The 26,842-nt window shown below is 39.4% G+C and overlaps 1 protein-coding gene across 4 annotated transcripts in view; it reads right to left on the bottom strand.

The window, feature by feature from the left end:
• Positions 1–26,842, bottom strand: part of KLF8 (KLF transcription factor 8) — a 353,812-nt gene that overhangs the window by 61,361 nt on the left and 265,609 nt on the right. Inside the window, exon 6 of one of the 4 annotated variants that reach the window (XM_070365874.1) lies at positions 19,501–20,519. The exons of the other annotated variants lie outside the window; for them this stretch is intronic. Coding sequence (XP_070221975.1) covers positions 20,515–20,519 — 5 coding nt within the window. The 3' untranslated portion in view covers positions 19,501–20,514. Of the gene's footprint in view, positions 1–19,500; positions 20,520–26,842 lie in introns of those variants that run through there. 4 annotated transcript variants of the gene reach the window in all.

The following is a 26,842-nucleotide window of genomic DNA, read 5'->3' as shown; positions in this document are numbered from 1 at the left end:
TGTTTTTCACCATGTTTGTTGGTTTTGTCTTGTTTGCTTTATTTCCCAGTTGGCACCTTGCTTTCGCTTTGTTTTCTGGTTTGTGCTTTTGTTACTTTCGTTTTAAATTGGTGGATATCATCTTTGGTTTCCTTTACTCACTGTATCACTCATCTTGTATTTTCTTTTTCTGGACTGCTTTTGTTTTGTTTGTGTGTGTATATGTGTGTGTTCCATTAGTTTTGTTATTATTTGCCTGATTTTGTATGCACCATTTCTCTTGAATTTATCTTTTGTTTCCTGATTTGTGTTTTGTTTTTGTATGTTTGTTTTAATCCCCTTTAATGCCATAACAAATGACTTATGGAGTCTCAGTTTTCTGGGTAGAGATCGAGCCTTAGGCTTTGGAGTGGGAGCGCTGAGTCCAAGACCCTAGACTTCCACAGAACTACTAACTTCAGGGAGCATTGCTTAGTGAGAACTCCTACAAAGGTCCCAACCTGTATACAAGATCCAGCAGCATTCAGTGTAAGACGTCTCACCCAAGCAACAAGCAAGACAGAAACACAAACCCAATCATCAGAAGACAAGATTACCATGGGCACCCCAAAATATACCACTTCACACAGCCTTGCCCATCAGAGGGGAAAAATAAAACAAAACAAATCTTACATCCTCCCACCAGAACACAGGCACAAGTCACTACCAGCATGAAGCCTAAACAAACTATTGGACCAACTTTACCCACTGAGGGCAGAAACCAAAAGGAATACAACCTTAAAGCTTGGGAAAAGGAGACCTCAAACACAGTAAGTTAGGGAAAAAAAGAAAAGGCAGAGAAATATTGCACAAATGAAGGAACTAGGTAGAAACTCACAAGATTAAATGAAGAAAAAATAGGCAAACTACCTGAAAAATAAATCAGGAGATTGATACTAAAGATGATAGAAATCTTGAAAATATAATGGAGAAAATGCAACAATCAATTAATACATTTAACAAGGACCTAGAAGAAATAAAGAATAAACAGAGATGAACAACACAATTACTGAAATTAAAAATACTCTAGAAGGAATCAATTGCTGAATAACTGAGTCAGAAGAATGAATAAGTGAGCTGGAAGATGCAACATTGAAAATAACTGCTGAAGAGCAGAATAAAGGAAAAAGAATGAAAAGAAATGAGGATAATCTCAGAGAGATCTGGGACAATATTAAATGCACCAACATTCGGATTATGGGGTACCAGAAGAAGAAGAGAAAAAGAAAGGGTCTGAGAAAATCTTTGAAGAGATTATAGTCAAAAATTTCCTCAACATGAGAGAGAAAATAGTCAACCCAAGTCCAAGAAGCATAGAGAGTCCCTAACATGATAAACCCAAGGAGAAACATGCTGAGGCACATACTAATCAATCTAACAAAGCTTAGACACAAAAATACAGATACTAAAAGCATCAAGTAACACAGAAGGGAAATCCTATACAATTAAAAGCTGATCTTTCAGCAGAAACTCTGCAAGCCAGAAGGGAATGGCAGGATATACTTAAAGTACTGAAAGAGAAAAACTTAAAATCAAGATTACTCTACCAGCAAGGATCTCATTCAAAATTGAGGGAGAAATCAAAAGCTTTACAGATAAGCAAGAGTTAAGAGAATTTAGTACCTCCAAACCAGCTTTACAACAAAGGTAAAAGGGACTTCTATAGGCAGGAAACACAAGAGAAGGAAAAAATTAACAAAAACAAACCGAAAGTGGGGGCAGTCTTAAGATGGCCGAGGAATAGGATGTGGAGACCACTTTGTCCCTCACAAATACAACAAAAATTCATCTGCATGTGGAGCAACTCACAACAAACAACTTTTGAACTCCAGCGGAGGACCCCAGATATCTAGAAAGGCAAACCAATCTCTTTGGAAGGAAGTAGGACAAAAGACAAAGAAGAAAAGGGAGACAAAGGATTTCGGGACAGAAACACATATTGGGGTTGGAGTCGTGAAGGATAAGTTTTCACACAATAGGAAACTCTCTCACAGGTGGGATCAGTGGGTAGATAAGTAACCTCAGAGGAAAGTAAGCCAGAAGGAAAAACATAAATACAGTATACTAACGCATATATATGGAATTTAGAAAGATGGTAACAATAACCCAGTGTACGAGACAGCAAAAGAGACACTGATGTATAGAACAGTCTTATGGACTCTGTGGGAGAGGGAGAGGGTGGGAAGATTTGGGAGAATGACATTGAAACATGTAAAATATCATGTAAGAAACGAGTTGCCAGTCTAGGTTCGATGCACGATACTGGATGCTTGGGGCTAGTGCACTGGGACGACCCAGAGGGATGGTATGGGGAGGGAGGAGGGAAGGGGGTTCAGGATGGGGAACACATGTATACCTGTGGCGGATTCATTTCGATATTTGGCAAAACTAATACAATTATGTAAAGTTTAAAAATAAAATTAAAAAAAAAAAAACACCACAGAATTCACGACAGAAATTGTGCCGAACAGCAATCGCCAGCCAAGAAGCTGCTCACATGCTTGCATATGCCTGCAGTGAGTCGGGGCTGGGTGCAGAGGTGTGGGCTGTGCCATCAGTCCTTATGGAAAGGACCAAAGTTTAATGCTGTGAAAACACTCTGAGGGGACTAATGTGACACAGCACAGACAGAACAGAGAAAATCCAAACCATGGGATCACCAGAGAAACAAAGAAAAACAAAGGATGATTCCTGCAAAACAAAGGACCATTCCTGCAGGAAGGCAGCACTCTGCCCCTGGTGCAGTCACAGAACAAAGAATCACACCCTAAAGAATATCAAAGGATAGTGAGCCAGCTGACATTTATGGCCCTTTTTGGAGAAGGAAATGGCAACCCACTCCAGTACTCCTGCCTGGAAAATTCCATTGACAGAGGAGTCTGGTGGGAGATCCATGGGATCATAAAGAGTCAGACACAATTTAGGGACTTCACTTTTTTTCTTTTCTTTTCTTTCAGAGGCAGAGAGGCAGGCACATGATAGTGAGAGGTAGAAGACGAATGGGCCACTGCAATCTTGGCCCCAGAGACTGCATCTCCTACCAAGCTCTAAGGGGACTACCAGTCACTACCCAGGTCTTCCTGGCATACTGGACACCTCATATCTGCTGCGAGTGAGGAGATGCATGGCCCACCTGGGACTGTGCCCTTATGGTGCACCCAGGAGCCTGAGTGGATTAGACCTTGGAAGTGTACAGTGCCTTGGGCTGTGAAAACCCCTGTGTTGTGCATCTACTGTAAGTACTCCCCCCACACACCAGCGGTTTGTTTGCAGTGTTCCTCCCTCTCCACAGCACAACTGAGGAAGTGAGCCCAAATTAAGAAGCCATTTTTGCTCCTTTGTGTCATAGTGGAGATCAGACATAGAAGACAGACTTGCAACCAGATGAGGCCAACCTAAGCAAAGTAAAGAAGGGGGAACTGCCCCAGAAATGGCAGGTGCAACAGATTAGATCTTGCAGTTAAACTGAGACTGCATTTGAGGGGAAACTGTAGACTTTCAGAACAAGTACAAGCCAGAACAAGGGAATATCTGACACTGAACTGATTCCACACTGCCCAGAAGAGCTCCAGAGACATTTCTAGATATACCGGAGGACCTTCAGAGTAGGTAACATGACTATAGGAGGAAAACAGAAAACAGACCAACATTCATTTAACTAACATTATATATATCCTACCCCATCCTCTAAAATGAAAAAAATATATATTATTTTATAATTAATCAATTTATTTTAATTTGAGGATAATTTCTTTACAATATTGTGGTGGTTTTTGCCATACATTGACATGAATCACCCATGGTGCACATTTTTTTAATTATTTTTAAAATTTGTTTAAATTTTTATTCATTTTCTTTCCCTTTCCCCTCCCTCCTCTTCCCCTCTTCTTTTTCTTTATTTCCTCATACCATCTTATTATGGTTATTACTCCTTTAACTTCTCTTTTTCATAGCCTACTTTTACCTTTTTAAAAAACTCTTATTTGTTAAATAAATTTCCTATTTTTAATTTTGATTTTTTTTTTGTATTGCATTGTACTTTTGAGAGTCTAACGTTTGTTCTAGGTTTTTAATTTTTGCTTTTTGAACTTTTGTTACCAATTTTGGATCTTTAAGAGTGTAATTTTTAGTATCCATTTTCACTTAAGGATTTGATTATGGGCTTGATTGCTCTCTTCTCTTTTGATGCTCCCTTTTCTCCTCCTGGTTACCTCTTTTTCCTTCCTCTCTCTTCTCTTCACTATATAACTGTGAAACTTTTTGGGTGTTCCTGGCTGTGGAGAGTTGCTTCAGCATTAAACGAGGGGTTTTATCTTCCGTGTTATGTGGATAGACAAGTCTTGATGCTACTGTAAAAGGTGGTGCCCGAAATCCAGTGGCAGGAAGCACAACTCCAAAATGTTTGATCATCATAGAAATCCTGACCCCAGGGAACATTAATAAATGAGAGTGCACCCAAAGGCCTCCACAGCTACAGAGAGACAAAGCTCCACTCAAGAGGCAGCAAGCTCCAGTGTATGACATCCCATGCTAATCCTCTATCAGAACAGGAACACAACCCTGAACACTAACAGACAGGCTTCCCAAAGCCATACCGAACCCATAGACACACCATATCTTGCTACTGGATACTGCACTGCCATCCAGAGACACGAGATCCAGCTCCATTCATCAGAACACAGACACAAGTTTCCTCAACCAGGAAACCTTCATAAGCCATTGGCCCAACCCCGCCCACAGGAAGCAGACTCTACAGTTAAGAGGAACTATGACCCTGCAGCCTGCAGAAAGGAGACTCCAAACACAGGAGACTAAATAAAATAAAAAGCAGAGAAATATCCAGCAGGTGAATGAATATGATAAAAACCCATGAAACCAAACAAAATATGAGAAGTTAGGAAGTCTACCTGAAAAGGAATTCAGAATAATCATAGTAAAGATGATCCAAAATTTTGAAAACAAAATGGAGATATAGATAAAGAGACTAGACATGGATTGAGAAGATGCGAGAAATGTTTAACAAGGACTTAGAAGAAATAAAGAACAGTCAATCAGCAATGAACATTACAAAACTGAGATTAAAAACACTCTGGAAGGAAACAAGAGTAGAGTAACTGAGGCAGAAGAGTGGATAAGTGAGCTGGAAGATAGAATGATGGAAATAAATGAAGCAGAGTGGAAAAAATAAAAAAGAAGAAAAAGAAATGGCACCATCTCAGAGATCTCTGGGCCAATGTTAAGTGCCCCAAATTTTTAATTATAGGCATCCCAGAAGTAAAAGACAAAAGGAAAGGGCATGAGAAAATATTTGAGGAGATAACAGTCAAACGCTTTTCCAAAATGGGGAAGTGAGAGAGTCATTTCCTAGGCAGGTTGATAAGAAGTCCAGGCGTCCCCTAGGACAGAGGGGTCTGGAATTCTCAAGGAGGAAGAAAGGACAAACCCCGCCCCCCTACATTCCTTAGGATTATATAACAATAATGTATCCTGCTTGAGAACAGTCTCTGAAAAAACTTTCTGGCTAATCCTGTTATCTTAAAATGTAAATTATGGGGGTAGGTCTAGTCAGGTCTTGACAACCTCCAGACATTCTTTTCATTTATTGTAATAACTAATTGGAGATATATAACCCCATTGCTAACACTAGCAAGAGGGTACGCTTTCTGCCCCCTTCTGATGTCTATGTCAGAAGCTTTCTCTATCTCTTTTATACTTTAATAAAACTCTATTGCACAAAAGCTCTGAGTGATCAAGCTTCGTCTCTGGCCCCAGATTGAATTCTTCTCCTCCAGAGGCCAAGAATCCCAGCATCTTTTCATGGTTCAGCAACAATCTTGCATCTTGGGGGCTCGTCAGGGATTCTTCAAGACAAGGTAAGGATGCTTGGAGCTCTAGTTCTTTGTTCTTGTAGTGAACTCGTTTTCTGCTGTACTTTACTAACTCTACGGTGTGCTTGTGTGAATGAATGACACATCCTGCATGAAGGAAGTGAGAAGCCCTGCTCTGAGGTTCCATGGTGACCTCATACGGCTTATGGCAGAAACCTGTTGGGGGTTTATACTGACCTGCCAATGCCAAGAGGCACCCAATGTCTCCTTTGGGGACCGGCCAGAAATGGGTAAAGCGTGTGGACCGAACTCTCCTTTCTTGGTCAAAATTTTTGGTCTCTTTGACCATCTCATAACTCCTTAAGAATTAGAAGTACTAACCTAATCTGTCAGATCATAGACTTTCAAGGGACTTGTGTTCTATCCTGTTACTGTGTACTTTGACTTAGGTCCCAAACTTGGATTGGTAGTCAGGAAGTGCCTAGCCTCACTAGGAATCAAAAGTTCAGAAATTAGATGGAGCTCTAGCTACAAGAGCATCTCTGAGGTTAAAGGTTACTCAGATTGGAACTACAATGGGGTTTTTTCCTCTGATAATGCTGACTCTTAGTGGACCAGAGGAGGCTCTTATACTGGTGTGGTGACGCTTGGAAGGAACATCTCAGTTTTATGTTCATACCGGTCTTATTGTGGTCAGGAATATACTCAGGATCGTTCACAGGCACTCATGTGATGAATGTTTGTTTCCCGCAGCACTCTTAGCCTGGGAGGCATTTTGGAAGGCTACTCTGATTGCATCCTGGGTGGCATCAGAGGCAAGCAAGGTTTTAATGGTAAGGAGCTGGACGTCAGTCAGAGATGCCATCAGGTCTACCCCCGGTGCATCCCCACCCCATCTCAGTGGTAGAGCCGGGAGGGATGAGTACGGCACCTGAGTCGGTAAGGGATAGACTGAGTCTGACCAGGAAAGAAAAGCTTTGGTGTAAAGTCTTTCTACACCCCCAACTGGAGCAGGGAGGGATGCCTCCAGTAGAAAGATGGTGCTGGTCGCTTCTTTTCTGTCTTACACATGGGAGCTAACAATTCCACCCTCACTCCTTTGAACTGTATCTGGAAAAACTGGGATATATTTGATCCCCAGGGCTTAAAGAAGACACACCTGCTATATGATACTGCATGGCTGAAGTACCCACCAGAGGATGGTGAACGATGGACAGTTGGAGGGTCTCTTAAGTATAATACTGTTTTACAATTAGACCGGTTCTATAGAAAACAAGGAAAATGGGTAGAAGTAGCATATGTGTTTCCCTTTTTCTCTCTGTGAAATATGCCAGACTTATGTCCTAAGGGTATAGATTTGGGTGTGACACCTTCAGCTCCTTCCTGTCCTACTTTGCCTCTGTACCCGGGGCTCCAAACTAGGCAAACTGGAAGCCAGAGAACACCCCCCGCCCCCAACAAGAAGGGTTGCCTTGGTCTCCGTAAAAACCCAAAGTGAGATTCAAACTGCCAAAGTAGAGGTCCTAACAACTCCTGTCTCAGTACAACCTCAGACTACTCCGGTTTCAATAGAAACTCAGACCACTGAAGTAAGAGATGAGATGGAGGACAGGAGGCAAAGAGATAAAGTAAAGCAGGTTTCTCCAATATATCCTTGGGATCATATGTGCAGAAAAGCCAGAGAGGCTGAGGAACAGCTGTTGCGTCTTTATGAAGCACCCACCAGGAGAAATAATCAGTCTATGAGAGTTAATAAGCCCTTTTCTTATCAAGAAATACAGAGAATCAAGGAGGATCTGGGAGACTATTTAGAATACCTGGAAAAATATATTAGAGCTTTTAAAGGTGTTACCCTGCTTTATGACCTTACTTGGAAGGATGTGATGTATATCTTGGGACAAACACTGACTCCTGACTCAAAAAGTAGAGTTTTGGAAAAAGTGGTTGCTTATGGAGATGAAAGGCTTGGTTTTGAATCATTAGGGAAGAGGGAGGACGAGATAGCCACCCTCGCCACTGGGAATCGGGTGGTCCCAACTATAGAAACAGATTGGGATTATAACATGGCTAAAAGAAGATGGGATCAGAGTTATTTTGTCAGATGTATTCATGAAGGACTCAGGCCAGCACGAGTTAAGCCCTTCAGTTCAATTCACTTCAGTCACTCAATCATGTCCGACTCTTTGCAACCCCATGAATTGCAGCATGCCAGGCCTCCTATCAATGACCAACTCCCGGAGTTTACCCAAACTCATGTCTATCGAGTCAGTGAGGCCATCCAGCCATCTCATCCTAGGTCGTCCCCTTCTCCTCCTGCCCCAAATCCCTCCCAGCATCAGGGTCTTTTCCAATGAGTCAACCCTTCACATGAGGTGGCCAAAGTACTGGAGTTTCAGCTTCAGCATCAGTCCTTCCAATGAACACCCAGGACTGATCTCCTTTAGGATAGACTGGTTGGATCTCCTTGCAGTCCAAGGGACTCTCAAGAGTCTTCTCCAACACCACAGTTCAAAAGCATCAATTCTTCAGCACTCAGCTTTCTTCACAGTCCAACTCTCACATCCATACATGACCACTGGAAAAACCATAGCCTTGACTAGACAGACCTTTGTTGACAAAGTAATGTCTCTGCTTTTGAATATGCTATCTAGGTTGGTCATAACTTTCCTTCCAAGGAGTAAGTGTCTTTTAATTTCATGACAGCAATCACCATCTACAGTGATTTTGGAGCTCAAGAAAATAAAGTCAGCCACTGTTTCCAGTTTCCCCATCTATTTCCCATGAAGTGATGGGACCAGACGCCATGATCTTCGTTTTCTGAATGTTGAGCTTTAAGCCAACTTTTTCACTCTCCTCTTTCACTTTCATCAAGAGGCTTTTTAGTTCCTCTTAACTTTTTGCCATAAGGGTGGTGCCATCTGAATATCTGAGTTTATTGATATTTCTCCTGGCAATCTTGATTCCAGTTTGTGCTTCTTCCAGCTCAGCATTTCTCTGGATGTACTTTGCATACAAGTTAAATAAGCAGGGTGACAATATACAGGCTTGATGTACTCCTTTTCCTATTTGGAACCAGTCTTTTGTTCCATGTCCAATTCTAACTGTTGCTTCGTGATCTGCATACAGGTTTCTCAAGAGGCAGGTCAGGTGGTCTGGTATTCCCATTTCTTTCAGAATTTTCCACAGTTTCTTGTGATCCACACGGTCAAAGGCTTTGGCATAGTAAATAAAGCAGAAATAGATGTTTCGCTGGAACTCTTTTGCTTTTTCAATGATATAGCAGATGTTGGCAATTTGAACTCTGGTTCCTCTGCCTTTTCTAAAACAAGTGTGAACATCTGGAAGTTCATGGTTTATGTATTGCTGAAGCCTGGCTTGGAGAATTTTGAGCATTACTTTACTAGCATGTGAGATGAGTGCAATTGTGCAGTAGTTTGATCATTCTTTGGCATTGCCTTTCTTTGGGATTGGAATGAAAACTGACCTTTTCCAGTCCTGTGGCCACTGCTGCACTTTCCAAATGTGCTGGCATATTGCATGCAGCACTTTCACAGCATCATCTTTTAGGATTTGATATAGCTCAACTGGAATTCCATCACCTCCACTAGCTTTGTTCATAGTGATGCTTTCTAAGGCCCACTTGACTTCACATTCCAGGATGTCTGGGTCTAGGTGAGTGATCAAACCTCGTGATTATCTGGGTCATGAAGATCTTTTTTGTACAGTTCTTCTGTGTATTTTTGCCACCTCTTCTCAATATCTTCTGCTTTTGTTAGGTCCATAAATTTTCTGTCCTTTATTGAGCCCATCTTTGCATGAAATGTTCCCTTGGTGTGTCTAATTTTCTTGAAGAGATCTCTAGTCTTTCCCATTCTGTTGTTTTCCTCTATTTCTTTGCACTGATCACCAAGGAAGGCTTTCTTATCTCTCCTTGCTATTCTTTGGAACTCTGCATCCAAACGGGTATATCCTTCCTTTTCTTTGATTTTGGCTTCTCTCCTTTTCTCAGCTATTTGTAAGGCCTCCTCTGACAGCCATTTTGCTTTTCTGCATTTCTTTTCCATGGGGATGGTCTTGATCCCTGTCTCCTGTACAATGTCATGAACCTCTGTCCATAGTTCATCAGGCAATCTGTCTATGATATCTAGTCCCTTAAATCTATTTCTCACTTCTACTGTATAATCATAAGGGATTTGATTTAGGTCATACATGAATGGTCTAGTGGTTTTCCCAAATTTCTTCAATTTAAGTCTCAATTTGGCAATGAGTTCATGATCTGAGCCACAGTCAGCTTCTGTTCTTGTTTTGCAGACTGTATAGAGGTTATTCATCTTTGGCTGCACAGAATATAATCAATCTGATTTCAGTGTTGACTATCTGGTGATGTCCATGTGTATAGTCTTCTCTTGTGCTGTTGGAAGAGGGTGTTTGCTATGAGCAGTGCATTCTCTTGGCAAAACTCTATTAGCCTTTGCCCTGCTTCATTCCATATTCCAAGGCCAAATTTGCCTGTTACTCCAGGTGTTTTTTGACTTCCTACTTTTGCATTCCAGTCCCCTATAATGAAAAGGACATCTTTCTTGGGTGTTAGTTCTAAAAGGTCTTGTAGGTCTTCATAGAACCATTCATCTTCAGCTTCTTCAGTGTTACTGGTTGGGGCATAGACTTGGATTACTGTGATATTGAATGGTTTGCCTAGGCAATGAACAGAGATCATTCTGTTGTTTTTGAGTTGCATCCAAGTACTGTATTTCAGACTCTTTTGTTGACTATGATAGCTACTCCATTTCTTATAAGGGATTCCTGCCCACAGTAGTAGATATAATGGTCATCTGAGTTAAATTCACCCATTCCAGTCCATTTTAGTTCGCTGATTCCTAGAATGTTGATGTTAACTCTTGCCATCTCCTGTTTGACCACTTCCAATTTGCCTTTGATTCATGGACCTTTGATTCATGGGCCTTACATTCCAAGTTGGCAAACATAGAACAGTAGGAGAAGGAAGGTCCTGGTAAATTCCTAGATAGACTGAAGGAAGCCCTTCACAGTTTCATTGAGATTGATCCCGAAAGTGAAGAGGGAAAAGTGATCTTAAAAGATAGATTTCTCACTCAGTTAGCCCCAGATATCCGCTATAAGGTGTTAAAATGGGCATATGGACCAAATCAGTCTTTAGATAATCTGTTACAACTGGCTCAGACAGTCTATTATGGTAGGGAATATGAGGAAAAGAAAGAAAGGCAGAAAAAGACAAAGGAACAGGTGGAAGCCCTCTCAGTGGCTATGAGAACCATAAACAGCCTGAGAAAAATGCCCAGAGGGACCTAGGTCGAAAAGGATGGGCTTGCTATTACTCTGGACAGGAGGGGCACCTCAAGAGGGATTGCCCTCAGGCATCTAACCTGCCCCCGGCTCCATGTTCCATCTGCAAAGGACCACACTGGAAGAGAGACTTCCCCCAGAGGCGTAGGTTTCAGGGGTTGGACTCTCAAGACAATCAGGACTGAAGGTTCCTGGGGTCCCCACACAAGCTCCCATCCTAATTACACCTGAAGAAACCTGGGTATTAATAACTGTGGGAGGCCAATCCATTGATTTCCTTTTAGACACTGGGGCAACTTACTCTGTGCTTACTGAAGCCCCTGGCCCACTTTGTTCCCAATCCACTTCCATAATGGGACTATCTGTAGAAGCAAAAAAGGTATTAATTCAGTTCTTCTGTAAGTTGTGACTGGGACTCTGTCCTATTTTCACATGAGTTTCTGATTGTGCCAGGGTCTCCCTCACCCCTTTTGGGGAGGGATATACTGAGCAAGGTCCATGCCTCTGTTTTCATGAATATGGAGCCTTCCCTTTCTCTCCCTTTAATTGAACAAAATGTAAATCCTAGAGTATGGGCTGACAGAAAATCTGTGGGTCGAGAAGAAAATGCTATTCCTGTAACTGTCAAGCTCAAAGACCCGCACTTATTTCACATAAGAAGCAGTATCCAATGAAACCTGAGGTTAAGGAAGGGTTAAAACCCATCATTGAGAATTTAGAGCAGCAGGGGCTATTAATTCCCAGTAACAGTCCATGCAACACTCCTATTTTGGGTATAAAGAAATCAAATGGTAAACGGAGACTAGTTCAAGATTTACAAATCATAAATGAGGCTGTAGTTACTTTACTGGAGAAGGCAATGGCAACCCACTCCAGTACTCTTGCCTGGAAAATTCCATGGGTGGAGGAGCCTGGTAGGCTGCAGTCCATGGGGTTGCTAAGAGTCTGACACGACTGAGCAAATTCATTTTCACTTTTCACTTTCATGCGTTGGAGAAGGAAATGGCAACCCACTCCACTGTTCTTGCCTGGAGAATCCCAGGGATGGGGGAGCCTGGTGGGCTGCTGTCTATGGGGTCGCACAGAGTTGGACACGACTGAAACGACTTAGCAGCAGTAGCAGCAGTTCCTTTATACCCCATGGTGCCTAATCCTTATACTCTATTGTCTGAATTTCCTGAAAGAGCCAAATATTTCTCAGTAAATTTATTTGAAAGATGCCTTCTATTCAGTGCCTTTGGCGGAGGAAAGTCAATTTCTATTTGCCTTTGAGGACCCTACGGAGCCAGCTTCTCAGTTAACCTGGACAGTTTTGCCCCAGGGATTTTGTGACAGTCCTTACTTATTTGGACAAAATTTGTCATGGGATCTACAAAACTTTAATAGCTCTGAAATGGTGGTGTTACAATATGTAGATGATATTTTGCTCTGTGCTGAGACAGAGGAAGCTTGTTCACAAGCCTCAGAAGATTTCTTAAATTTTCTGGCAGGCTTCAGTTACAAGGCATCGAGAGAAAAGGCTCAGCTTTGTCAACAAAATGTTATATAACCTGCACCTAATCATATCAGAAGGGACTAAGGCTATAGGCCCCGAGAGAATTAAACCTATACTAAATCATCCCCTACCTATGAGTAAAAGGCAATTGAAAGGATTTTGGGGAATCACAGGCTACTGTCACATTTGGATTCCAGGTTATGGGGAACTTGCCTGGCCTTTATATAAACTTATAGCTGAAACTCAGCAGGCCCAAACCAACAAACTGATTTGGTCTTCAGATATTCAAAAGGCTTTTAAGGTTCTTGAGACTGCTGTCCTGCAAGTTCCTGCTTTGAGCTTGCCCACAGGGTCAGAATTTAATTTGTCACTGAAAGAAAGGGTATGGCCTTAGGAGTTTTGACACAATCCCGAGGGCCTCACCAGCAACCTATTGCTTATCTAAGCAGAGAATTAGATGTAATATCATGCGGGTGGCCCCACTGTCTAAGAGTAATTGGGGCAATGGCTTTATTAACACCTGAAGCTTTAAAATAATTAATGGATGATACCTCACTGTACTGACTTCTCATGATGTGAGTGGCATCTTAAATTCTAAAGTTAATATTTAGATGACAGACAGTAGGCTTCTTAAATATCAGTCATTGTTGCTAAAAGGGCCAGTAACTAAGCTTAAAGTTTGTGGAAATTTAAATCCTGCCATTTTCCTTCCTGAGAAGGAAAATGAAACACCTGATCATGATTGCTCCCAATTTCTAACTTTAAACTATGTAGCTCAGGAAGATCTAATGGATACCCCATTAGACAACCCTGACATGGAAATATTTACAGATGGCAGTTCTTTTGCGGGATGGAAAGTGTAAAGCAGGTTACCCCGTGGTGACTGCTGAACAGGTTTGGAAGCAAAATCTCTCCCCCAGGGAACCAGTGCTCAGTTAGTGGAGCTTGTGGCTCTGACCTGAGGTCTAGAGTTAAGTAAAGGGGAGTGAGTAAATATCTACACTGATTCTAAGTATGCTTATTTTGACTTTACATGCTCATGCTGCAATATGGAAAGAAAGACAGTTTAAAACAGCAACAGGAGAACCTAATAAACATTTCAGAGAGATCAAGAGACTTTTAACTGCTATATATTGTCCCAAAGAAGTAGCTGTTATGCATTGCAAAGGGCACAACAGGGATGGGTGTAAAGTAGCCGAAGGTAATCAACTGGGTGACTGTCAAGCCAGAAAAGCGGAACTTTACAAAACCCCTTCACTGCAGAGGCCTTTGATCTAGACAGGTCCTGTGGAACAGGAAAAACCACAATATACTGAGGAAAAATTAGAAAGATATGAGAAAAGAGGAGCAAAGATTACTGATAAAAGATGGTTACAGTCGGAAGATGGACGATTAATAATTCCTGAAAATGCTCAGTGGAAAATTCTTACGGGTTTACACCAGAGTTTTCATTTGGGTGCAGAGAGTACTTACCAGATGGCTTCTCATTTGTCTGACGGTAAAAATGTAATGAAAACTTTAAAGAATATTATTAAAAACTCTGAGGTTTGTCAGAAAAATAACCCAGAGACTGGAAAGCTAGCAAAATATGGATTACAACGAAGTGGAAAATATCCTGGAGATGACTGGGAAATTGATTTTACTCATATGCCAAAAGCTAATGGATATTCTTACAAATTTGGGTGGATACTTTTACTGGATGGATTGAGGTCTTTCCCTGTAGTAGTGAACAGGCTAAGGAGGTTATAAAGATTTTAATCCATGAAATTATCCATAGGTTTGGGCTGCCATGGAGCCTTCAGAGTGACAATGGCTCCACATTTAAAGCTGCTGTAACTCAGGGGTTATCTAAAGCTCTAGGAATGGAATATCACTTACACTGTTCCTGGAGACCCCAATCCTGAGGAAAGGTTGAAAAGGCTAATGACATTATCAAAAGACATCTGCACAAATTAGCTCAAGAGACGCAGGACAATTGGATTAAAGTTCTACCCATAGCTTTAATGAGGGCTCAAACTGCCCCTCAAAAGGAGGGACTGTCCCCCTTTGAATGTATTTATGGAAGGCCTTTCTTACATACAGACATTGTTATAGACCCTGAAGCCTTGGAATTAACTAGTTATGTAACTCAGCTCTCAGCTTTTCAACCGGCATTAACAGAACTCTGGGAGAGGACTCCTGACCCAGAGTCTGAGTCAAGCAAGCCTCTATTTGAGCCAGGAACAGAGGTCCTGATAAAAACATTGGGATCTGGGGACCAATCCCTCCAGCCCCTCTGGGAAAGCCCTTACCAGGTTATTCTTTCTTCTTCCACAGCTGTCAAAGTGCCAGGAATTGATTCGTGGGTGCATCACACTCGAGTTAAGAACTGACCAGAACTAAGTGGTGTCATTTTATGTCTTTACTTTCTATGCTCTGACTTTGTACTTTTCAGATGGGCCTGATAATCTATGTGAGTCTACTTCTGCTGACTCCAAAAATCCTGAGTCTGCCATTTGATCCTCAAGACAATGCCTTCCTGTCCTGGGCTCACTCCTACGCTGCATTCCACAATTGGTCTAACTGCTGGGTCTGCGAGTGCTCCCCTCTTCATCAGTGGAAGGCTTCCCATGGTGGACATCTCCACTTCAAGGAAAAGACCTTCTCCAAGTCTGCAAATACCTTCAACAACAATCTCATGAGATGCCTCTTCTTAAACTGATGATATCTAACAACCCTAAGATGGACTGGTGCAACACTTTGTACTTTAACTATGGACATAACGTGACTTTTAATTTTGATTATACATTGTCTCAGTTTAATGACTATTTCATTACACATAAGGTAAATGGGTCTAGATTTAATGGTTTTTTTTTTTTTTTTTTAATACCTAATGTTTATCAAATACGGGATGGGGTTATATGGTTAACTCCTGAAAAAGGACATCTAATATCTACTGCCCCTATATGCTGGGAACAAATAGAGCCACCCCCAGAACTTAGTCAACAACTTAATTATAATGATTGGAAACACTTGGGATTTCTGCCTCAGGAAATATACAGTGTAATCATTCCCGTGTTTTCCCACCCCAATTCAGGTCCTCCCTTTGTCTGGCCAGGCACTGATTGGGACTGGATATCTCAGTCATGCTGACTTGCTCCAAATGGGACCTATTGAATATGTGGCTCTTACCTATGGGCATGGCTTCCCCCTGGTTGGATAGGGAGATGCACCCTAGGTCTAGCTTTTACTCATGGCTTTATATTTTCAGGGTTTCCCCAAAAAAGCCTGCTAATTTACCACACTTTAAAACTCAGTGGGCAAGTTCTGCATTTCACTGGTATGATTATTTGGCTACAGTATTTGTTCCCTCTCTGGGAACTACAGATGTTATGCTACAAGTGGATGGTTTGACTAATTTTACTCAACAGGCATTACAAGATTCTCAAAAAGCTATTTCAGCTCTTAATGCCGAACAAGCACAAATTAGAAAGGTGGTCTTACAAAACAGATTGGCTTTAGATATTCTGATAGCTGCACAAAGAGGAACTTGTGCCATTATTCATACCCAATGCTGTACATATATACCTGATATGAGCACTAATGTTATTCATTTTACTAAACATATGAACAAGATGATTGAGGCTATGGATACTCCTGAAGCCTCAATTGCCTCACTTTGGGAGATGGCAACTAGTCCCTCATGGTGGAAAACCATCTTAATTACAATAATTCTGATTGTTCTGTTTTTGCTGTTTGCTCCCTGAATCCATAACTTTGCGATTGGATTTGTTTCTAGTCTCATGAAGGCTTTTAAGTTACAAATGGTTGTCCAAGCTCCTATGAGTGCCACAGCCTCCTCCAACTATTACTTGGGTCCCCTAGATCAGAGACCCTCAATATGAGGGTTAGGAGAATATGTTGGCTTAACAATTTAGGGACCATGCCCCTCAACAGCAGGAAGTAGTTATGGAATGAAATTGATGCCCCTTTCCATTGGCAACATAATTCTAAAAGAAAAGGGGGGAATGAGAGAGTCATTTCCTAGGCAGGTTGATAAGTCCAGGGGTCCCGAAGGAGAGAGGGGTCTGGAATTCTTAAGGAGGAAGAAAGTAAAAACTTTTTTTTTTCCCCTCTACATTCCTTAGGATTATACAACAATAATGTATCCTGCTTGAGGACAGTCTTGGGGAAAAAACCTTCAGGCTAATCCTGTTATCTTAAAATGTAAAGTATGGGAGTAGGTCTAGTGAGGTCTTCACAAGCTCCAGACATTATTTTGATACATTGTAATAACTAATTGGAGAGTATATAACTCCATTACTAACACTAGCAAGGGGGTACTCTTTCTGCCCCCTTCTGATGTCTATGTCAGAAGCTTTTTGAATCCCTTTTAGACTTTAATAACACTCTATTGCACAAAAGCTCTGAGCGATCAAGCCTCGTCTCTGGCCCCGGATGGAATTCTTCTCCTCCAGAGGCCAAGAATCCCAGGGTCTTTTCATGGTTCAGCAACAACCTTTCAGAAGGAAATAGCCACCCAAGTTCAAGAAGTCAAGAGAGTCCCATTTTTTATAAACACAAGGAGGAAATACCCAAGACACATATTAATCAAACTAAACACACACACACACACACACACACACACAAATAACAAATATTAAAACCAGCAAGGGAAAAACAACAAATAACATACAAGTTGATCACCATAGGGATAAGAAAAAGCTGGTCTTTCAACAAAAACTTTTCAGGCCAGAAAGGAATGTCAGGATATATTTAAAGTGATGAAAGGGAAAAACCTACAACCAAGGTTACTTTACCCAAAAAGGATCTCATTCAGATTTGAAGGAAAAATCGAAAGCTTTACAGACAATCAAAAGCTGATAGAATCAGCACCACCAAACCAGCTCTTCAATAAATGCTAAAGAATTTTCTTTAGGCAGGAAACACAGAAAAGGTTTATAAAAATAAACCCCAAACAACAAATAAATGGTAATGGAATTACAGTTATCAATAATTACCCTAAACACAAATGGGTTAAATGATTCAACCAAAAGACAAAGAGTGGACAGTTCAGTTCAGTCACTCAGTCATGTCTGACTCTGTGTGACCCCATGGACTGCAGCATGTCAGACCTCCCTGTCCATCACCAACTCAACTCAACTCATGAATTTACATAAACTCATATCCATTGAGTCGGTGATGCCATCCAACTATCTCATCCTCTGTTGTCCCCTTCTCCTCCTGCCTTCAATCTTTCCCAGCATCAGGTTCTTTTCCAATGAGTCAGTTCTTCACATCAGGTGGCCAAAGTATTGGAGTTTTAGCTTCAACATCAGTCCTTCCAATGAACATTCAGGGCTGATTTAATTTAGGATGGACTGGTTGGATCTTCTTGTGGTCCAAGGGACTCTCAAGAGTCTTCTCCAACACCACAGTTCAAAAGCATCAATTATTTGGTGCTCAGTTTTCTTTATAGTCCAACTCTCACATCCATACATGATCACTGGAAAAACCATAGCCTTGACTAGACGGACCTTTGTTGGCAAAGTAATGTCTCTACTTTTTAATATGCTGTCTAGGTTGGTCATAACTTTCCTTCCAAGGAGTAAGCGTCTTTTAATTTCATGGCTGCAGTCACCATCTGCAGTTATTGTGGAGACCCAAAATATAAAATCTGTCACTGTTTCCACTGTTTACCCATCTATTTCCCATGAAGTGATGGGAACAGATGCCATGTTCTTAGTTTTCTGAATGTTGAGCTTTAAACCAAATTTTCACTGTCCTCTTTCATTTTCACCATGAGCCTCTTTAGTTCTTCTTTGCTTTCTGCCATAAGGGTGGTGTCATCTGCATATTTGAGGTTATTGATATTTCTCCCAGCAATCTTGATTCTAGCTCGTGCTTCATCCAGCCCAATGTTTCTCATGATGTACTCTGCATATAAATTAAATAAGTAGGGTGACAATATACAGCCTTGATGTACTCATTTCCCTATTTAGAACCAGTCTGTCACTCCATGTCCAGTTCTAACTGTTTCTTCCTGACCTGCATACAGATTTCTCAAGAGGCAGGTTAGGTGGTCTGGTAGTCCCATCTCTTTAAAGATTTCCCACAGTTTGTGGTGATTCACACAGTCAAAGGCTTTGATATTTGACATAGTCAATTAAGCAGAAATAGATGTGTTTCTGGGACTCTCTTGCTTTTTTGATAATCCAATGGATGTTGGCAATTTGATCTCTGATTTCTCTGCCTTTTCTAAAAGCAGCTTGAACATCTGGAAGATCATGGTTCATGTACTGTTGAAGCCTGACTTGGAGAATTTTGAGCATTACTTTACTAGTGTGTGAGAAAGAATGGACAAACTGATTAAACACACACACACACACACACACACACACAAGACCCTTATAAATGCTGTGTACAAGAGATCTACCTCAAATCTAGGGCCACATACAGGCTGAAAGTGAGGGTCTGGAAAAAGATATTTCATGCAAATAGAGACCAAAAGAAAGTGGGAATAGCAATAATCATATCAGATAAAACAGGCTTTCAGATAAAGACCATTAAAAGAGACAAAGAAAGATCTACATAGTGATCAAGGGATCAATCCTTGAAGACATAAGAGTTATAAATGTATATGCACCTAACACAGGAGCACCTCAGTACATAAGGCAAATGCTAACAACTATTTTTAAAATGTATTTATTTTTAATTGAAGGATAATTTCTTTACAGTATTGCATTGGTTTCTAACAAACATCAGCATAAATCATTCATAGGTTTATCCATGTCCCCTCCCACTTGAATATCTCTTCCATCTCTCTCCCCATCCCACCCCTGTTGGTTGTCACTGAACCCCAGTTTTGGTTTCCAGAGTCATAAAGCAAAATTCAATTGAGTATTTTACATATTATAATGTATGCTTTCATGTTACTCAGTCAATACCTTCAACCCTTTCCTTTCTCCCCCGAGTCGTGTCCATAAGTCCATTCTTGATGTCTATGTCTCCACTGCTGCTCTGCAGATAGGTTCATCAGTACCATCTTTCTGGATTCCATATATATATGTTACTATACGATATTTGTTTTTCTCTTTCTGACTTACTTCACTCTGTATAATAGGCTCTAGGTTCATCCACCTCGTTAGGTCTGACCCAAATGTGTTTCTTTTTCTGGCTGAGTAATATTCTATTGTATCTTTGTACCACAGCTTCTATATCTATTCATCTATTGATGAACATCGAGGTTGGTTCCATGTTCTAGCTACTGTGACTAGAGCTGCAATGACATTGGGATACATTTGTCATTTTCAGTTTTGGTTTCCTCAGGGTATATGCCTAGTATGGGAACTGTTGTGTCATAAGGTGTTTTTATTCCTAATTTTTAAAGGAATCTCCATAATGTTCTGCAAAGTGGCTATATCAATTTACAATTCCACCAACAGTGTAAGAGGGTTCCCTTTTATCCACGCCCTCTCCAGCATTTATTGTTTGTAAATTTTTTTATAGTCATTCTAAGCAGCATCAGGTTATATCTCATTGTAGTTTTGGTTCACATTTTTCTAATAAATCGATGTTGAGAATCTTTTCATGTGTTTACTAACCATCTATATGTCTTTGGAGAAATGTCTGCTTAGGTCTATTGCCCACTTATTGATTGGGTTCTCTGTTTTTCTGGTATTGATTTGTATGAGCTGCTTTTATATTTTGAAATTAAATCTTTGTCAGTTGTTTCATTTGCTATTATTTTCTCCCATCCTGAGGGTTGTCTTTTCACCTTGTTTAGAGAAGAGCTAATCCCTATCCTCCTATAACTCTTCCAGAAACTTGCAGAGGAAGAAACACTTCCAAATTCATTCTACGAGGCCAATGTCACCCTAATACCAAAACCAGAAAAAAACACAAAAAAGAAAATTACAGGTCAATATCACTGATGAACATAGATGCAAAAATCTTAAACAAAATTCTAACAAACAGAATTCAACAACACTTTAAAAAGATCATATGCCATGATTAAGTCAGGTTTATCCTAGGGATGCAAGGAATCTTCAATATACACAAATAAGTCAATGTGATACACCATATTAACAAGTGATAGATAAAAAGCATATGATAATCTCAATTGAAGAAGAAAAAGATTTTTACAACATTCAACACCTATTTATGATAACAACTCTTCAAAAATGGACACAGAAGAAACTACCTAAACATAATAAAGGCCATATATGATAAACCCACAGCAAATGTTATTCTCAATAGTGAAAAACGGGAAGCATTCCATCTAAGATCAGGAAGAAGACAAGGGTACTCACTCTCACTAATATTATTCAACATAATTTTGGAAGTCCTAGCCATGACAATCAGAGGAGAAAAAGAAATAAAGGGAATCCAGATCAGAAAAGAATCAAAAGTCTCACTGCTTGTAGACAATATGATACTATGCTTAGAAAACCCGAAAGATACTCTCAGAAAATTACTAGAGTTAATCAGTGAATTTAGCAAAGTAGCAGTATACAAAATCAATACACAGAAATAACTTGCATTACTACAGACTAACAATGAAATGCCAGAAAGAGAAATTAAGAAATCAATCCCTTTTATCATTGCAACAAAAAGAATAAAATACCTAGGAATAAACCTACCTAAGGAGACAAAAGAGCTATATACAGACAACTATAAGACACTGATAATAGAAATCAAATACAATATAAACAGACAAAGAGATATTCCATGTTCCTGTGTTGGAAAAATCAATATTATGAGTATGACTACACTACCAAATGAAATCAACAGATTTAGTGCAACCCCTATGGAATTACCAATGGTATTTTTCACAGAACTAGAAAAATAAATTTCACAATTCATATAGAAACACTGCTGCTGCTGCTAAGTTGCTTCAGTCGTGTCCAACTCTGTGCGACCCCATAGAGGGCAGCCTACCAGGCTCCCCCGTCCCTGGGATTCTCCAGGCAAGAACACTGGAGTAGGTTGCCATTTCCATCTCCAATGGATGAAAGTGAAAAGTGAAAGTGAAGTCGCTCAGTCGTGTCCGACTCTTAGCAACCCCATGGACTGCAGCCCACCAGGCTCCTCCACTCATGGGCTTTTCCAGGCAAGAGTACTGGAGTGGGGTGCCATTGCCTTCTCCGTATAGAAACACAAAACACCCCAAATAGACAAAGTAATCTTGAGAAAGGAGAATGGAGCTGGAGGAAACAACCTTCCTGACTTCAGGCTATATAAGAAAGTTACAGTCATGGAGACAGTATGGTACTGGAACAAAAACAGAAATATAGACCAGTGGAACAAGGTAGTAAGTCCAGAGACAAACCCACACACAGATATATAACTTATTTATGACAAAGGAGGCAAAAATATACAATGGCACAAAGATAGTCTCTTCAATTAGTTCTGCTGGGGAAACTGGACAGGTAACAACTATTAGGGGAAAAGTGACAGTAACCCAATAATAGTGGGGGACGTTAATACTGCATGACACTAATGGACAGATCATCCAAACAGAAAATCACCAAGGAAACACAAGCTTCAAATGATACATTAGACCATTTGGACCTACTTGATATCTACAGGGCATTGCACCCCAAAACAATGGATTTCACCATTTTCTCAAGTGCACATGGAACATTCTCCAGGATATATCACATTCTGGACCACAAATCAAGCCTAGGTAAATTCAAAAAAAATATTGAAAGCATTTCAAGCATCTGTTCTGATCACAGTGCTATAAGATTAGATATCAACTACAGGAAAGAAATTATAAAAAACACAAACACATGCAGGCTAAACAACAGGTTTATGAATAACCAACAGATCACTGAAGAAATCAAAACAGAAATCAAAATATGCCTAAAAACAAATGATAATGAAAACACGACAACCCAAAACCTCTGGGATTCATTAAAAGCAGTGCTAAGATGTAAGTTCATAGTAATATAAGCCTACCTGAAGAAATAAGAGAAACATCAAATAAACAAACTAATCTTACACTTAAAGCAACTAGAAAAAGAACCCCCCCCCAAAAAAACCCACCAAAATTCATAGAAGAAAAGAAATCATTTTAAAAAAATAGCAGAAATAAATGAAAAAGAAATAGAGAAGACTATAGCCAAGATCAATAAGACTAAAAGTAGGTTCTTTGAGAAGATAAATAAAATAGACAAATCATTAGACAGACTCATCAAGAAAAAAGGGAGAAGACTCAATAAAGTTAGAAATGGAAATGGAGAAATTACAACAAACAACATAGAAATACAAATGATCATAAGAGACTACTATGATCAACTATATGCCGATAAAATGGCCAACTTGGAAGAAAAGGACACATTCATAGAAAGGTATAACCTTCCATAAGTGGACCAGGAAGAAATAGAAAATACGAAGAGAGCAATCACAAACATGGAAATCAAAACTATAAAAAAGATCTTCTAACAAACAAAAGCTCAGGCCCAGATGGTTTCACTGGTGAATTCTACCAAAAATTTAAAGAACTAACATGTTTCCTGCTGAAATGTGTTTTCCTTCCAGAAAATTGCAGAGGAAGGAAAACTCCTGAACTATGAGGCCACCATCACTCTGATACCAAAACCAGACAACGATATTACAAAAAAGACAGTTACAGGCCAATATCATTGATGTACATAGATGCAAAAATCCTCAACAAAATTCTAGCAAACAGAATCCAACAACATATTAAAAAGAGGATACATCATGATTGAGTGGGCTTTATTCCAGGGATTCAAGAATTCTTCAGTAAACACAAATCAATGTGATACACCATATAACAAATTGAAAGATAAAAACCATATGCTTATTCCAATAGACACAGAGGAAGCCTTTGACCAAATTAAACACCCATTTATGACAAAAACTCTCCAGAAAGTAGGCACAGAAGGACCACATCTCAACAGATTAAAAGTCATATTCGACAAACCCCCCCAAAACAACAACAACCAAAAAAAACACATTATTTTCAATGGCAAAAGCTTGAAAGCATTTCCTCTAAAATCAGGAACAAGACAAGGGTGCCCACTTTCACCACTACTATTCAGCATAGCTTTGGAAGTCCTTGCCAGAGCAAACAGAGATGAAAAAGAAATAAAAGGAAACCAGATTGGAAACGAGGAAATAAGACACTCACTGTTTGTAGATGACATGATCCTCTACATAGAAAAAAGAGGCCACCAGAAAATTACCAGAGCTAATCAATGAATATAGTAAAGTCACTGAATATAAAATTAATACATAGAAACCCGTTGCATTTCTATTTATTAACAATGGAAAATCAGAAAGAGATTATTATGGAAAATATTCCATTCACCATGGCAATGAAAAGAATAAAATACTTATGAATAAATTTACCTAAGGAAACAAAAGACCTGTAGATGGAAAACCATAAAACATTGACGAAAGAAATCAAAGACGATGGAAATATATGGGGAAATATACCATGTTTGTGGATTGGAAGAATAAATACAGTGAAAATGAGTATGCTATGTAAAGCAATCTATAGATTCAATGCAATCCCTATCAAAGTATCAATGGTATTTTTTGCATAACTGGAACAAATAATTTCACAATTTGTATGGAAATACAAAAGACCTTGCATAGCCAGAACAATCTTTTGAAAGATGAATGGAAGTGGAGAAATCAATCTTCCTGACTTCAGAATATACTACAAAGCTACAGTCATCAGGAGAGTATGGTACTAGCACTAAGACAAAAATATAGAATAAATGGAATAAAATAGAAAGCCCAGAGATAAATCCACAAATCTATGGATACGTTATCTTTTTTTTTTTTTTGGATACCTTATCTTTGACAAAGGAAGCAAAAATATACAATGGAGAAAAGACCATCATCAAGTGGTGCTGGGAAAATTGGTTAAATATGTATAAAAGAATGAAATTAGAACACTTTCTGATACCACAAAGAAAAATAAACTCAAAATGGATTAAATACCTAAATGTAAGACCAGAAACTATAAATATCTTAGAGGAAAATATACGCAGAATACTCTCTGACACAAATCACAGCAAGATCCTCTATGACCCAACTCCCAGAGAAATGGAAATTTATATAAAAAAAAGTTAAAAAATGGGACCTAATTAAACTTAAAAGCTTTTGCACAATGAAGGAAACTATATGCATGGTGGAAAGACTGCCCTCAGAATGGGAGAAAATAATAGCAAATGAAACAACTGACAAAGAATTAATCTCTAAAATATACAAGCAGTTCATGAAGCTCAATACGAGAAAAACAAACAATTCAATCAAAAAGTGGGAAAAAGACCTAAACAGACATTTCTCCAAAGGAGACATACAGATGGCTAATAAACACATGAAACGATATTCAACATCACTTATTATTAGAGAAATGCACATCAAAACCACAATGAGTATCATCTCATGCCAGTCAGAATGGCCACCATCAAAAAAAATTAAGTTAAAAAAAAGTCTACAAAAAATAAATGCTGGAGATGGTGTGGAGAAAAGGGAACGCACTTATGCTGTTGGTGGGAATGCAAACTGGTACAGCCAATATGGAGAACAATGTGGAGATTCCTTAAAAAACTGAGACTAGAACTGCCATATGAACCAGCAATCCCACTGAGGAAACCAGAATTGAAAGAGACACATGTGCCCCAATGTTCATTACAGCACTATTTACAATTGCTAAGACATGGAAGCAACTTAGATATCCATAGGCAGATGAATGGATAAGGAATCTGGTGCATATATACAATAGAATGTTAATATAAAAAGTAATGCATTTGAGTCAGTTCTAATGAGGTGGATGAAGCTGATGCTTATTATACAGAGTGAAGTAAGACAGAAAGAGAAAGACAAATACTATATATTAACACACACACACACACACATATGTATATATAAAATTTAGAAAGACAGTACCAATGATCCTACATGCAGGACAGGAAAGGAGACACAGATGAAAAGTACAGACTTTTGGATTCAGTGGGAGAAGTTGAGGGTGGGATGATTTGAGACAATAGCATTGAAACATTTACATTACCTTATGTAAAACAGATGGCCAGTACAAGTTCAATGCATGAAGCAGGGCACACAAAGCTGGTATTCTAGGGCAACCCAGAGGGACAGGGTGGGGAGGGAGCTGGGAAGAAGGTTCAGGATGGGGGGACATATGTATAACTATGGCTGATTCATGTTGATATATGGCAAAACCATCGAAATATTACAAAATAATTTTCCTCCAATTAAAATAAATAAATAAATTTTATTTTATTTATTTTATTTTTTAAAATTTTCCATTTCATTGTTTTATTGCTTTAAATGTAGTTGATTTTCCTCCTTTGAGACAGAACTTGACATAGAATTTTCCCTAACGTGCAAGAAATTAATGGTAACTATTGGGCTATTATTACAGACATTATGCTTTAAAACATTATCTCAAATGATGACATTCATGAGGTTCATGTCCTCCTACTGTATATCTTTTTTTTTCAGTTCTCAAACTGACATTTTCTTAAAAAAAAAAAAAAAGAATGTACAATGGGTTAAAGATAGTCTCTTCAATAGGTGGTGCTGGGAAAACTGGACAGCTACATGGAAAAGAATGAAATTAGAATACTTCCTAACACCATACACAAAGATAAACTAAAAATGGATTAAAGACCTAAATGTAAGACCAGAAACTATAAATCTCTTGGAGGAAAACATAGGCAGAACATTGTATGTCATAAATCACAAGAAGATCCTCTATGACCCACCTCCCAGAGTAATAGAAATAAAAACAAAAATAAACACGTGTGACCTAATTAAACTTAAAAGCTTTTTCACAGTAAAGGAAACTATAAACAAGGTGAAAAGGCAGCCCTCAGAATGGGAGAAAATAATAGCAAATAAAACAACGGACAAAAGATTAATTTCCAAAATATACAAGCAGTTCATACTACTCAATACTAGAAAAACAAACTGCTTAGTCAAATAGTGGGCAAAAGACCTAAACAGACATTCCTCCAAAGAAGACATACAGATAGCTAATAAACACATGAAAAGATGCTCAATTTCACTCATTATTAGAGAAATGCAAATCAAAACTACAGTGAGGTATCACCTCACACCGGTCAGAATGGCTATCATCAAAAAAATCTATAAACAATAAATGTTGGGAGACGGTTGGATTAAAGGACAACCCTCTCAC

This window comes from Bos mutus, chromosome X (genome assembly GCF_027580195.1).
Source record: "Bos mutus isolate GX-2022 chromosome X, NWIPB_WYAK_1.1, whole genome shotgun sequence".
NCBI classification, from domain to species: Eukaryota; Metazoa; Chordata; class Mammalia; order Artiodactyla; family Bovidae; genus Bos; species Bos mutus.
The sequence above is the reverse complement of the archived record's forward strand: the minus strand, read 5'-3'. Positions and strand labels throughout refer to the sequence as shown.